This window comes from Taeniopygia guttata, chromosome 3 (genome assembly GCF_048771995.1).
Source record: "Taeniopygia guttata chromosome 3, bTaeGut7.mat, whole genome shotgun sequence".
Lineage (NCBI taxonomy): Eukaryota > Metazoa > Chordata > Aves > Passeriformes > Estrildidae > Taeniopygia > Taeniopygia guttata.
Window position 1 is genome coordinate 72,656,177 of NC_133027.1, and position 15,348 is coordinate 72,671,524.

The 15,348-nt window shown below is 36.8% G+C and overlaps 1 protein-coding gene across 1 annotated transcript in view; it reads right to left on the reverse strand.

The window, feature by feature from the left end:
• The window catches only part of NUP133 (nucleoporin 133), a 30,222-nt gene extending 17,250 nt beyond the window's left edge, over window positions 1-12,972 (reverse strand). Inside the window, exons 1-13 of the mRNA XM_004176357.6 lie at window positions 12,706-12,972; window positions 11,481-11,599; window positions 10,580-10,683; window positions 9,445-9,552; window positions 7,715-7,846; window positions 7,136-7,306; window positions 6,355-6,510; window positions 6,187-6,257; window positions 5,446-5,593; window positions 4,502-4,649; window positions 3,673-3,830; window positions 2,851-2,942; window positions 446-609 (exon numbers count right to left, since the gene is read on the reverse strand). Coding sequence (XP_004176405.5) covers window positions 446-609; window positions 2,851-2,942; window positions 3,673-3,830; window positions 4,502-4,649; window positions 5,446-5,593; window positions 6,187-6,257; window positions 6,355-6,510; window positions 7,136-7,306; window positions 7,715-7,846; window positions 9,445-9,552; window positions 10,580-10,683; window positions 11,481-11,599; window positions 12,706-12,890 — 1,756 coding nt within the window. The 5' untranslated portion in view covers window positions 12,891-12,972. The remainder of the gene's footprint in view (window positions 1-445; window positions 610-2,850; window positions 2,943-3,672; window positions 3,831-4,501; window positions 4,650-5,445; window positions 5,594-6,186; window positions 6,258-6,354; window positions 6,511-7,135; window positions 7,307-7,714; window positions 7,847-9,444; window positions 9,553-10,579; window positions 10,684-11,480; window positions 11,600-12,705) is intronic.
• Window positions 12,973-15,348: the final 2,376 nt, after the last annotated feature.

Genomic DNA, 15,348 nt, shown 5'->3' on the forward strand with positions numbered 1-15,348 from the left:
GAACAAATAAGCTCTTTCTCGTAACACATCTATTTTTTGGAAAATGATTCAAAACTACACAAGGAATCATGGAAATACTAGAGTAAAACCACCTGATCCTTACACAAAGTATCCTTCTCAGAAATATGTTTTCCTTGCTGTTTGTGTTTACTGCATGAAGTCAAGAACTAATCATAGCAGACTGCAAGCTTATGTGGTAATATCAAAAGATGCATCTTTAAGTCTTTTTGGAAATGTATCTAGTGGTGATAGAGGGCATATTGACTGAGCGAGAAATGTATGCCTTCTTTGCAAAGCTTAAAGTATAATGTTATCTAGAACATTACAGATACTACTTCAGAAAAAACAACAACAACAAACAAAACCCCCAAACAACAACAAAACAACCAACCAAACAAACAAAACAACAAATGAAAAAGCTCAAAAACCAACATGTTATATTTACCTTCTGGTACAGATTCAGCCCATCTTGGATCAGAGGCAGGGTAATCATCTATTAAATCCACACTGATCTGAGTCACTCCTCTATCCAGTTCAGCATCAGACTCCAGATCTGCATTACTTGGAAAGAGTTCGATTACCATGCTTTGTGCATTGACTATATCTTTCCTGAAATAAATGAAATAAAGTAGGCTAAATAAAATCAACCGACAGGATCACAGAAACCCCCCACAGTTAACAGGATTTTCTGATACACTTTTTGTGAAGTTCTTTAGATTATATACATCAAGCATTTTTGGAACTCTCTCTAAACTAACTGTAGATAAAAGCTACTTCAATTCCTAAAAAGCAAGTAGGCTGCACAACTTATAAATCAAAAATGCACAAGCCAGGAGTCAAGGCACGCTTTATTGCCTCTATTATTATTATTATTTAAGAGAAAAGACTCATCACACAGAACTAAGCCTGGATGTATCTAGTAGTTAAGTCACTAAATTTCTATTGCTTGCTTTAAAATTTTCTCATTTTCTCAGTCACTCCCATTAATGGCAATAGAGAGGAAACTTGTAAAAGCTCTCACGAAAATGCTTCAGCAAATATAATGCATTATTTTTATTTCCTATAATTTCAAAGAATCCTCTCTTATTCATATCAGCAAGTAAAAGAGCAAGAAGCAACCAAACACAGACCTCCAAGGTATGAAGGTGTACTTCTATGTAAGAATTGTACAATATACACAAAACCCAGGGATTTGATTTTGTGACTAAAAAATTATAGTATTCTGACTGAGAAGGATATTGTCAGTCCAACACTAGAAATATTTACATTTTTCATGAAGCTTTCTGTTTAAACACTTACATGACCAAGATGTCTACAAATTAAAAAAAAAAAACAAAAACCAAAACACAAATAACCCAGCAGTGCATCCAGAAATTGCACAAAGGTAAGCTAAACAAAGGATACTTTTGAAAAACTGGAATATACTGGATCTTCTATTAAAAAAGAAAGTCCAATCTTTACTACCCAGCAGGATGCGTTTCTAAAGAAATTACATAGGACTTTATTAGCTCCTTCAAATCATGAACTGCCCTCAAAAAGGGTCAATTTGATCTTTCCACAGAACTTTCTATCCCCTCTAAAGATCACTAGTTCTATAAAGCAGCCAGAGCTCACTGTACAGCTGGTACACTTTACACTTCCAGTGGCTGCACAACCTTCCATTATTTGGTCTGCATCAAATCACTGGCCATCTGGACAGGCCACTGCTACATCTGTTCTGTGGAATACTGCTCCATTCATTTTACCAGACAATTTATTTCTGGGAAAAAAATCAGAATATCTACTATATACATAAAATTATTGTTTTCTTCTAGTTTCATAAATATAACCCAGATTTTTATTGTAATAACTTACAAATTTCATACTGTTTCACACTGTTTTCCTTACTACCTCCCACTTCCTTCTGTTTCCAACCCCCTTGTACATGTCCTCAATGACATCACATTTGTTAACCATGCTCTCATGAGACTTCTGAACACATGCAGAATTTGTCTAAATTTTGTGCCTATTTACAGATCTTGTATTGGTATCCTTTATTCTCTGTGCCTCAGACCCATCATTACCTTTACCTCACATGAAGTTCTATGGCAAAAGCACTTGTTATCTTGGACCTTTTCTTTCCAAGTCTTAAGACACTTTAAGATTAGTCCTAAGAAGGTGTGTGGGTTGTTTGCCTTGTTTTTTAAACACAAAAATACTGACAACAATCCCCTCTACATATAATTAATCAAAGCCTACAGATCTGTTTATCTTCTTCTTTTTCCTTTTCCTCCTTTTTTTACATCACTCATCTCAACATCAAACCTTTCAAAAGCACCACATGCCTCCCTACACTCCAACTGTTTTAATAAGGATAGTCTGACAAACAGGGTATTTTGTTCCACTAATTCTTCCATATCAGCCAATCTGAAAGAAAAAATCATCCTGCCCTAATTCTGCCATACCAGTTAATCTTCATAGCCAGTATATTCAAAAGTATTACTGAAAACAGCTAGGCAAATAGAAATGAGGAGGAAAAAGTTTTTTCAACAAAACACCACTTACTAAAGAGTAAAAAAGTCAAAATGCAAAGTTGAAAGTTGTTTCACTGGCACAAACTTACCCATAGAATTTACACAGAGCAAACGACAAGTGATTGAGATTACAGAAGTCTGCTCCTTTCTAGCACATAACCCTTCTTCACTAGCCCAAGGCGCATTTAATGCTTTCCTAATAAAGATGTGTGTCATTAAAAAAAGCTACAACTAAAATAGCACAGGAATATCCTAACCAAGACAATTTCTTACTCAAATACCAGAGTGCCTTCAAAAACAGGAAACAAAGTCTCAAAAAATGAAGTGCAATTTCTACCTGCAGTACTGTAGAAAAGCAGCTTTCAATAATTTGGTTTTATCTTCTTGAGCTATAACTTCTAGCCTACCAGTTGCATCAAATGCAGGACTCTGAAAACACAAAATAAAAACTTCAGCTGAAAGATAAATAATAATCTTCATTATGAAATGAAAACAGATTTTTTAAGTAGCCATGCCACAGATTTAAAATAAAATCACCACTTGGAAGCAGTTGTGTTTATTATGTCAAACATGAACCTCCAAGATATGTTATAATGAAAGTCACATAGAGGTTTGACCAAAATTAATACCATCTGCAAAGGAACTTACACCAACTTATTCTGCCCATCAGATTTTTAATGATAATTATTTGAAGATTCAAACCCACAATTTTTGACAGGATTTAAAAGGTATTCCTAAGTACTATCATCCACAAAAACAGTTTAACTCCAGAACCTAACTAGAAACTAGTTTGTTAAGAAAAACAGTTTCATCAGCCCACAAAGACCTTCCACTAAAATACCAGTTAATAGTAACAATTGATTATTGTGTTCTATTAGGCCTAGTTATGGACAGCAACACACCTACAAAGAAAAAATGCAAATTTCATGGAAACCTCAGCTGTGAAACAAATGAAAAGAAAAAAGGCTACTCAAACTGGGAGATGTAAAAATTTTTGTTTTGAAAACTGCCATCATAACGAGTGTTTGAGTCGCTATTAAAAAAAAAAAAGGTTTAAAACCCAAACAAGTCAGGATTTCCACAGTGCAAATTCAAAAATGACATAAAAGACCATTTTGTTTGTACTCTGTTTTCAACCAGGCAAGCAAATAACCATTACCTCACTTCTTGGTCCAGCAATAGAAGAGGACAGGGCATCTTCAAGGTCTTCAGGAAGCACAGAAATATTTTCCCTGGACAAGATAGTGAGAAGTCCACTTTTTTTGGCAAAGAAGATGGGAAGGCTATTACAGGAACCTGCTCCTAAAATACTATCTCCTAAAATAAGGAGAGGGGGAAAAAACCAAGCACATAATTACCACTTTATTTTATGGCCAAAACATAAGACTTCATAGACAATTATTGACTTTTATCATTAATCAACCAAGAGTAATTGATAACTGCGCCTGACTTAGAAAAACTGTGGAACTATTTGCTACTCTAGATGTAGACTTCCAGACACTTCAAGTGTTTAAAAAAAAAAAAAAAAGGAAGAAAAGAGAAGAAACAAAGAAAAAAAATTCCAGATTCAGTTAATTTAAATTCTACATAAGGATCAATGTTCCTGTTGTACTTGAGAACACCTCTGAAGGTCATGGATCACACACTTAGAGACATCTGGCACCGAGTTAACTTCAAAGAAAAAAAAAATCAATCCACAATGAATGTTAGGAAAGAGAAAAAGCAAGGAAAAGGCCCCACAAGCAAAACCCCCCCATCCTTTCATATACCAAGAACATGAATCTGCTTCATTTTCATTTGAAACACTGTAGAGTAACAATAGTGGGTGTCACATCAGCACTTCTCCATAAAGCCATGAGACATTCCCAACTCAAAACATTTAATAAAGGAGCACAAGTATGACACTGCTCTCTGAGATAGCTAAATACTGTAAAAATATTGAATTAAGAGGTACCAACAAAATGTGACTTCCCTCCACAGCAAGTTACCTTGTATGCCAAATATGATTTTTTCCTGTGGTAAGGAAATTCTGCCAGTTCCAGTGGAACAAGCAAACACTTCATCTTCCTTGTAAAGGTAAGCAGCATGGCTGAAGTAATCTGGGACTACCAGGCAGCACAACACTTCATCTTCTGACTGAAAGGGTTGAATACAAACAATATCACATATGTAATCAATTCCTTAGACATTTAAAATCTTAAACGCTAATCCATGAAGCCTGAACTTGTTTGAATTTTTAACAATGAGGTATGGATGTAACTTACAACCTAAAAAACCAAATAAAATCACTTTGAATTTGTCCTAAAATTTTAGATCCTGTTTTTTATTCCCCCTTCCATATGCATTATATTCTTGCTAAGTTCACATGGAGACATAAATAAACAAATCAATTATTCAACAGTTTTCACATTCTTCTTCCACCTCTGAGCTTTAAGATGCCATTACAGGCAGCGGGGAGAGAGGGAAGAGTGGAAGAAGTTTACCAAAGCAATCTAATCCCCAGGTTTATGATTCCAGAAGACACAGCACAGACAATGTACTCCAAACACAACTAATGTGCCCTCCCCTCCCAGCTGCCTAGCAAGGACCAAAAACAGATGTCGTAATTCCTTGTCCCATAACAAGAGTCTCAGAGTTTGATATCTGTTCTAAATGGATTACAAGAGCATACGATAAAATCACTCTGTAAAACTTTTCAAAGACAGCACAAAAATTGAAATAAATCACATTACACTTATTTTTGAGGGTTTTATCTTAAAATGCAAAGCATAAACTTTACATACAGCTAGTATTAAACATTAAGAGATGCTGGTACACATTTTCCTCAGAGTATTACAAATACATACTTCCAACGGAAACTGATTTTCCTTTAGACAAAAACCTGTCACTGAACTTAAGTCTTAAGTCAGTATCAGAACCTTCATTAGCATACCTGAAAAGATGGATTATACTGTGTGACCTCCACAACAACATCATCAGACATCTGACAGCCTTTATCTTCTACTGTTATCAGAGTGTAGTAGACAAGACATGGACGATCTCCAGGATGCCATGCTGCAGCAAGTATGACCAGTCCATCACTATTCAACAAGAGATATCACACCACTGAGAGATGATTATCACATATTTTACTTGTTCAAAAATTATCATGCAAAAAAAAAAAAAAAACGGTGTTCTAATGACAATCTCAACTAGATATTGTTCAATCTTGTATCTTGTATTCTTTTAGAAAGAAAAACTATGCTATTTGTTCTTCCAAGTTATTTTTTTAACAGTATTCATATTGCAGTACAAAACTGAACCAAGGCAGTTGTAATTTCATGTCATTAAATCAAATGCAAGAGATACTAAATTCTCTGCACCTGCTGGAACAAGTTACAGTTGCTTATTTTTTGTCTTTCTAAAATCAAGACAAAACAAATACATAATCCTGAAAAAATTACACTAAAAAAAGTAAAGGGAACTTATATATCAGGTAAAGGAGTTGTAATGCTAAAAATATGATAGCATGAAATATAGGATAACCTAATTATCTAATATAAGGTGCTTATTTAATCAACAGTTTCACTCCAGAAAAATTAAACTGCAATTACTTACATGAAATTTTTGCAGGGAAACAGAACAGATTTATCTCATTAATGAAAGCCTTATCAGATCAAGTGCACTTCCTTACCGATTCTGTTGCAAATCCATGTATTGTATATTTACTCCTCCTTTAATATCTTCATAGTTACTTTCAGATCCCTAAAAAAAAAGAAATACATCTGTTGTGTAACTGTATTTAAACAGGCTATCAATTAAAACAAACACACTAACCCTTTCCAGTTGAGCTGGCTCTTACCCAAATTGCATCTGTAATATGTTCTTTCAGGATCCTGTTGATATCCCAGCTGAGAATGTAACGTTCTGACGAATCATCAATCTCCCATTTGTTTAGATTTGAACTTGTTAGCATGTAAAAGCTTGATCTCTCTCTATCCCAAAGAACACTAGAAATCTGCATTTGAAAAATGAAAAGGATAAAAAGTTAAAGGAAAGCCTGATTATTTGGATAGAATAATCTAAACCAGCCTCCATCCACAAAAAGAGTCCCTCCTTTGGGCAATCTACAAAAATTGCACTCAATATGAGCATTATGATGACTTCTAAGAGGAGTCTTATTTTATAGATAAAAGAACATCTACACTACATACATTTCTTGTACTTCCTGCCAACTTCTGTGGAGTTCATTAACAAAACTCAAGCCAATCATCAACCCTTGGCAGTGTTAAGTCAGAAAAGAAGAATTACAGGCTGGTTTCTTCAATTAGTAATGAGGTTATCACTAGAAAGGGGCAGGATATGCAACCATGGCATATTCCCCAGGAAAGACTACTATTTCAAAGTGGCCTTTTATTCAGAGCTAAAGAGTAAGCCAGCATTTGCCTTCACAAAACATACAAATGTATTTGGTTTCTGTTGTTGTTTCAAATTTCAAAGAAATATAAGTAACATAAATGAGCTGAGCGAGTCGTGGTTTTTGTCATCACACATCCTTACACAATCTTTTCTTTTTCCTTTCTTAAACGCAGGCTAGAAATTACAAAGAGAAATTAAAGAGGATGAATGTTTCTCAAGCTTACCACAGCATCATTTCCAGGAGACAATATACCCAGAAAAGAAGAAACCTTTCTACCAATTCCAGAAAACATGCCCTGCCCCTGTGGCAGGGCATGTTGATGAATCTTGCCAGAACTATCAGGTATCAACCGGACTAGTTGACCTCTGGAAGATGATAAAATAAAACTTCCCCCCTAACAAAAAGAGAAAGCAGCTACATTTAAAAAAGCAACTACATTAAAAAAAAATACAAATCACATTCTAGAAAACTCTACTGTCAGCTAAAATTCTTTATAACAGCTCATACAGGTAAACACTGAACAAGACACAAGGCATCCTTAGAAAATGACAAACTTCTCACGGCTACTTGGCACTGGCAGAGACTCATTTTCTTAGCTTTATGTGACATTTTTATCCATGAAACTCAATTAGAGTTAAACAACAGAACTAAACTCTCACATAATCCTTGGAATCTAATGACAAAATATAGCGTTACCTTTGCCATATTTATTGCAGATTTAAGACTAATAAAATTGAGCACGCTTTCCTATCTTTAGATTAGGAACAAAACCAGTATTTTAATATAAATCATACTGTTTTACCTTTACAGCTGTGAGGAAACTGCACAGAGAGCCTCCAAAGTCTGTGAAAGTGTCTGTATAGGATCCTTCATGTGCAAGATTGGGCCAGTAGCGCACAGAACCTTCACTGGTAACAACCATTATTGCCAGAGACTTGAAGTGAAAAAGTAATTAAGAGAACAGGCAAAATTATGATGATGATGATGATAATATTAAATCAGACCGCAGCTTTAACTTAAACAAGTTGTTTTACACATCAAGATTATGGGTGACAAAGACAAGAAAGTAGCGAATACACATGGATGCACACTGATAATCCTGGAATTGAGTCACAAAAACATTCTGCAGCAAACCTTAATTTGTGCAGAGTATGTTACATACATTTATTTTCCTAATCAAAATTTTCAACTCGTTCTTGCTCCTGATAATTCAGGATCTGCTGCTGAAATGCAAACAAAACTTACAGTTGTAAAACACAAAAGGGCCTGTGAAGACTATTTCAGATGCCAAGAGTTAAAAGCTACTATGAAATACTTCAAATGCAGACTATAATTTAGAAAAGAATCTGCTCTAATGTCTTTAAAAGAAATATCAAATCACAAGGCAGCTCTTCTTTTCAAAGTCATAGGCCTACAGTGTAACTCAGGGAATCACAGATACCAAATTAAAAGTGTGAAGCAACAGACTGTTCAGGTAGAGATTTAGAAAAAAACATTGTACTTAATCTAGTGGTTGTCAAAAACAAAGTAAAAAAACACAAAACAGTAGAAGAACTGTAGCTGGGAGTTGTTATAGAGCTCCTTGGAGTTTTCTGACCAATTTTTTACTAGACACTGACTTTCAGTTCACAAGTTAAAGAATTATGAAATTAAAAAATACAATAAATAAAGTATTAGGGTTAGGTGTATTACTTCTTCTTAAACTAAGTCAGAACATTTCAGGTTTCATGAGATAATCCCGAAATACTTTTGGGATTATCAAAATCTACTACTCAAATGCATTTTATCATCTGGAAGAGTAACACAACAATAAATCAAAAGAAAAGATCATATTACATATTATGTGCTGCTGCCTACTTCCAAGGACAGCTTCTTAGCCAGTTTTATCAGAGCATCACATATATTAACTGAAATCGAAGCTGAAAACGAGACGTTCTTTTCATGAACGATAGTCAACAGGCACATTAACACACTTTCAGAACACAACCGATCTTCGAACTTCACCCTCTAATACAGTAACTCAGGAAAAAAAAACACTTAGGAGACCAATCAGTCAAGACAGATTAAGTCTGTCCTTCCAGCGTCAGCTTTCTTACAAAGACCAGCTGAGGGAGGGTGCTGGGGTTTGCCTCTCATCTATGGATACTGGGAATTAATCCACTGAACAACATTTTCAGCCAGCAATTAAACTGCACTTGGTCAGACCCCATTTTTGATTGTCCTGCTGTTTGTTAATACACCACCTCTTAGTTTACTGCATTTTTGTTTGCTATGAAAGCATGTCAAGTAATCCTTAGAAAAACTATTATTTAATCTGATCCTGTAAGATGCATATTGTGCAATTTAAAAGGATTAGCAGAAGTTTGTTCATTTCAAAGGTATTTACTGCCAACTATCAATCCTGACCTTTTGAATAGATAGCATACCACCAAATGTTTTCAATTACTTTGAATACATCCTTTTGACAAAAAAGGATATATGCAAAGTTATTCTTAAGGTGCTTTTAAACACTAAAATTTAAAATTTGGTCACCTGAAGAGAAGGTGCTTCACCTGAAGAATTGAGACAAGATATAGCTGCTAAACTAGAACTCCATTGGAAGTCACTGGGTGGCAGCTGCAATTCCTTGCACAGAGATAACTGGAAGAAAGAAAGAGATGTCATAATAAATATGAGACTGGAAGAACTTATTCCTCTGCCACAAAATCTTTACATGTTTTCACGCTGCTAAAAACTACATTTCAACTAATCCAGACACTGTGTAAGGGAACAAAAGAAATGTCACAAAACAATTTCAACAAGGTTGTAACAAACAGCTAAAAACATCTTCACATTTTCAAATATCACTGGTTTTCTTTAGTTATTTCTGAGTGTTTCTCACAACACTATAATATTCGATTATTTCTATTGGAGATTATTTGACTATTCTTTAACACAATATTAAAAAAAATTAAACTAGAAATGCTTGAGAGAACTTATTAAGTACTAACAGGGTAGAGAAGGGAAACACACCTCACTCCCCTACGCCCTTGAAGTTAAACAACCAGAAAAATTGTAATCCCTCGAGAAATCTCTTCAAGTGCCAGAATGCGTACACCTGACACTCCCCTGTAAGTGCAGGACCTGTATAATGAACATACCTTGTCTTGATTGAAAAACTGATTTTGTAACACTGATTTTGTTTTTCTCTATCACTGAAATGATGCTGAAAGAAATACTGTCCAGAGGGGATACAAAAATTCTTGACCTAAGAAATATAGGTGAAACACGTGTTCAGTACCTCTGAAATTAACCGTGTTTTTGGGGTTTGTTGCAACTTGAAAATTGCTCCCAGAATAATCTAAACCAATCCATAACACAGCAACTAGATTTTAATTATCAAAATAAGCTTTACCAAGACTATCTAACCTAAGAGTCACACACACATTAAAATATGAAGAATTAACCTTAGTGCCAAGGTGACAAAACAGAAGAGAAGAATATAAAAATTATAAGCTCTCTCAAAAGCCTGAGTTTCAGTTACTGTAGTTAGCATGACTTCATATCAACCCTGCTGCTTTTGAGGCAAAACACACAAACTCCAGCTGAAAAAAACCCCAATCCCATAACTGTGTAGCCAGTTGAAATAGCAAAAAATACAGACTTTCCATCTTGACCCTTCAGTTACCTTAGCTATCGCAGACTGACCAATCTTCCAAATAATCAGCCTCTCCTTATGAACTAGCCAGGCCCATCCACTTTCATCCACTTGAACGCTCAGCTGGTCATCAGCTACATAAAAAAGTAACTACTTTAAAGCATTCAGATTTTTAAAACACTGAGAGCAACATTTAAACCAATAAACTTTAATTCTTATATGAAAATAAATATTTTCTATTAAATTAGTTTCCATGTTAGAATTTCCATCTATTTGATTAACATATCAAATTACTACATCTTGTTTAAAAATCCATTTGATAAACTCTCAACCTTTGTGAATGAAATGACAACCCAAAACCCCATTTTCTTGTATTTAGAGCAGATTTTAATAGCTTTGTAAATCACTCAACAATTTTAACATTATTTTTAAGATACGTATTTGGTTCTTCTTGTAACTACTATAAAGAAAAAACTTATGCACAGAGAAAAAATTGTTTAGGAGACCAATTTCTTGAACTCAGGGAATGGTTTGTATCACTAGGGCTTTTGGAAGAGATAACAAATGGGAATTGAAATAAAGAAAAATAGTGAGCATCCACTCTAGGACACAGTAAAATCAAAACAAGTAAAAAAGGTAAGGAAGAACCAGTAAGTAAAAGTTACTAAAAACCTACTGTTTTTGTAGGTTCTGTTCCTTGTACCCTTGGTTTTATACAATAAATTGCACAAGCAGCACCTGAAGGGTATTTTCATGCATTCACACCCACATTATTATAATTATTGTTACATAGACAACCAGGTTGGATTCAAAGCAAGGCACAGACATTTTAGCTTCCCCTGTAAAATCAGCATTTTCAATGTCATCAAGAACACATCAAGAATTCTTTCACCTGTCAAGTTTCATGGAGAAAAATAACATCAATTCTTACCATCAGCCTTCTTCAGGGCTTCCATAACCTTAACGGGCAGAGAGGACCCAAAAGCCTTAACATCATAGTTAATAGTCTCAGTTGCTGTAGGAAGCTGGATAACTCTGGTAGGAGTTGCTCTTAAACAAAACAAAAAGTTACAGTTAACTTTTTATTGCTTATTCATCAGTTTCAGCAGACATTTACTTAGGAGTATCTATTTAGAAACAGATGTATGTAAAATAAACATGCTTTCTCTGGGAACACCACCTAAAGCAAATATTTGGTGGCTTCCTTACAAGTTGCAAGCTGTCATCAAATTCTTCATTTTTAAAGAACTGACTTTGAATACGCATTACTCCACCAGCAACAAACTCATTGTTCATCCTCTCTACACTCTGGTTATTTACAGAATAAAGACATTCACAATATCAGAAGAAGCTCAGCAGAAGCTCTTCCCTGACTGCAGGGACTACTTCCATCCCTAGCTCTGTCACTGCTGGGCAGCACACGCTGTGCAACACTTTAAACAGCCATGGCAGCTCGGACCCAACAGCACTCCTACCACCCTTAGCTTGCTGCGGAGACTGCATTGCCTACCATTTACAAAAGCTTCATTGTATCTTTCTCCACCTTCTGACTCTGGAACAGCACAGGTCTGTATTGTTTTCTGGACACAGTGAGCTGGGCAAATTTCTCTGCTTTTACAAGTTAATGCCCTCTTTTTATGTCTCCTCACAAGTGAAAGGATGTCTAACACCTCCCTGTGTGAAATGGCAGAAGCTGATATATAGCTAGTAGACATTCCTGGCACCTGAAAAAATTATTATGAAGACTTAGAGTAAAAGTTCCCCAAAACTGAACATGGGCAATCCTCTTTATCTTAACTACACAACAAGTATCTTCTCCTGAGAAAAGAGATTATGAAGGCTGAAACTGATCTGGGGCTCATGCCGTACCTCAGGAAGGGAGAAGACGGGGCAAAGAAGCTGGGGAGAGAGGCAGGTGTGAAATGCCTGAACTTTGACTATTTTATCTTCTTTTTAAATACGGAAGTTCTTATAATTTTGATATAGCACACTTGTAATCACACAGGGGTACACTTGAGGAACTCGCGCATTTAAAACCTAGTAAGAGGTATTCATAACGCTGAACACGGGGTACCGTATATGTACAGCTTTAATGTACAGTAGTGTGATATAACCCACGCTGGCGAGGCCGGGTCTGAGGCGAGGGGCGGACTCACCGCGCCGAGAGGGAGCCGCTCCTCCGCGCCACCGGCGAGAACAGCACCGGGGAGGCGGCTGCCGCCACCACGGGCAGGCCCTTCTTGCCGCTCGGCCGGGAGAGAGGGCTGGGCGCGGCGCTGCCCAGGGTCCGGCGGGCCGAGCCGCCCGGGGTGCGCGGGGAGGCGGGAGCCGACGGGAACATGGCTGTGGGCGCGGAGCAGCACCGACCCCGCGCTGCCGCCGGGCGCCCGCTGAGCGCGTCACCGCGGGGCGGGGCCGGCGGGAACCGCCGCGAAACGAGCGCGGCCGGCAGGAGCCGAGCGGAGCAGGGAGGAGCCGTGAGGAGCCGAAGGGCTCCGGGTGGAGCCGAACACGGCCGAGCGGATCCGAGCAGGGCGCAGGGCCGGCCCTGAGGGCGGAATGGCTGCCCGGGCTCCTCCGCTGCGCTGCCGGCCCTCAGCCGAACTGAAACACGGGCCTCGCTCACAGGTCCTGAAGCTCCGCCCTTCGGGGCGCTCCCAGGAGCACTCACAAGGGTAGGGTTGGGTACCATTCCCCGCCGAGTTCACGCGATTAGCTTGCACTAACCAGCTGGATATGATCAAAAAGCAGCTGTTCAAAGACTATTTGGAAGGACGTATTTTCCAGCCTTATCTTTGAAATAGCATGTGCATACCTGTGTTTGTCCCTAAATTTCTAAATAAATAAATACACAAAACCATATTCCATACAGACCTTGGCACGTTTCACCATCTATGCTAAATAACAACCATGCACTAGAGCTATTCTGTGGTAAAAAAATAAATTTTAGCCTTCAAAGGGGAACTAAATGCTCAATGGCATTGGTTAGCATTAAAAAGCTTTCAGAAAGTAAGTATGTACCACACTCAGGGAAGAAGTTGAGTTGAATGTATAGTACTAACAAAGCAAATCAGTTGAGAAAAAATTAATTAAAAATAGAAGGTTTTTTTTTAATTGCGTAACTTTTCAAAACCATGGTTTTTGATAATAGATTCAGGGCTGTTAGACTTTCTATGTGGATTATAGTCCCCTATGACTGAACCCAAATGGTGACATTCAAATTATTTGAAAAACTGAAAGCTCCTTTTCACAGCTTGTTCCTAAAATATTTAAAATGATGCAGCGTGAGAGTTATGTTTTGCTGATTGAACCTTATCTATATGCAGCTACACTTCCCCAGGGAACTAGTCGGCTTCCTTTGGCTGTCCCAGCCCTGTAAGAGTTCCATCTTCACAAGAGATACAATTCAACATTCAAATCTTATTTTCTGCACAGAAATAGTTTGTACGGATACCAGTTAGAGACTTAACCAGTTCTTGACTGTCCCATAAATATCCATAAATATAAATGAGTTTTTTTCTAACCAATGTACTTGTTATGACAAACATTTGCCTTTTGGTGGACTAGAGCTTTTGTGTAGCTTTTCACACTTCTCTGTCAGCTGCACTACCTGCCAGGACAACTAATGAACAAAAGACATGAAACACTCATTCAGTTCAGCTGCAAGGAATTCCTGTACATGTGTAAATACAGGAATAAATGGGCTCATTGGATATCACATAAGGAGAAATTACACGAGTGAGGATTAAAGCTGCAAACACCTCTAAATACATTAATAGTCAGCAATGAAATTAAACATTGGGTGGGGAGTATTTTTTGCATATCTTTAGTACAACATATGCTTCTAGGAAAATTTTATCTGAAGATACAGTCACATCTGGATGTAATTTTATTTTCATCCTCTAATAGTTTCACTGTATTCCACAGGTGTATGCCACTCATGGCACTAACATTTTAAGCTAGCCCAACACTAGGTGTTTCAGCTATTGTGAATCAGGTCTTCCAGCAACAAGTTTTCCTAGCATGGATGTGTTTTAATGCGACCTGGGAAGTTTCTAGCTTTGTAAAATCTTGTGGGGTTTTGCATCTTCAGAGATTCTATTGAAAGACTCTTCAATCAGAAACATGAAGCAAACTCTTCACTCTCAAACATATCCCCCTGCAGTTATTCAAATTAATGTTATGCTGCTATTTTATTAGTTGTCCTTGAAAAGGTTGTTTACTAGTTGTTTCTAATAAAATAATTAGGCAAAACTCATGATTTCTATCACTGAAATTTTAATTAACAATACAAAACTTACCTATGCCTTAAAAAGGACAAAAACATATATGGGATGGCATGTTCTTTTGGATGCCATCTTAGAGAGGAAGTGAAACTAAAGAAATGGGAAAATAGAAAACAGAAGAAAATGCATGAAAATTTTAGATTTTCCTATGTGACTTCATGTAGTAATTTGTTGACAATTGTTAAAAACAATTTCCTTTGTCCTTTTGTAAAGACAGTTTTGTTGTTTGGTTGCCTTTTTTTCTATTGGGTTGTTTGTTTTATTAAAGAACTTTCCTCCAACTTGTGCTTTTATACCCTCTTCATATGTAATTCTCTACAGGAACTGTAGATGGGGATCACAGTCAACTTCAGAACACAGAATCACATTGCAGAACAAATGGTATCTGGAAGGACAATGCAGTGGAAGTCAGACAGAACTTTCACAGTGTGTTTGAGTCATGCATTTTTGAATTCCATCATTTTAAGACGCATGACAAGCACAAAACATGAAAGTTTCTTGGAAAGAGAGAGA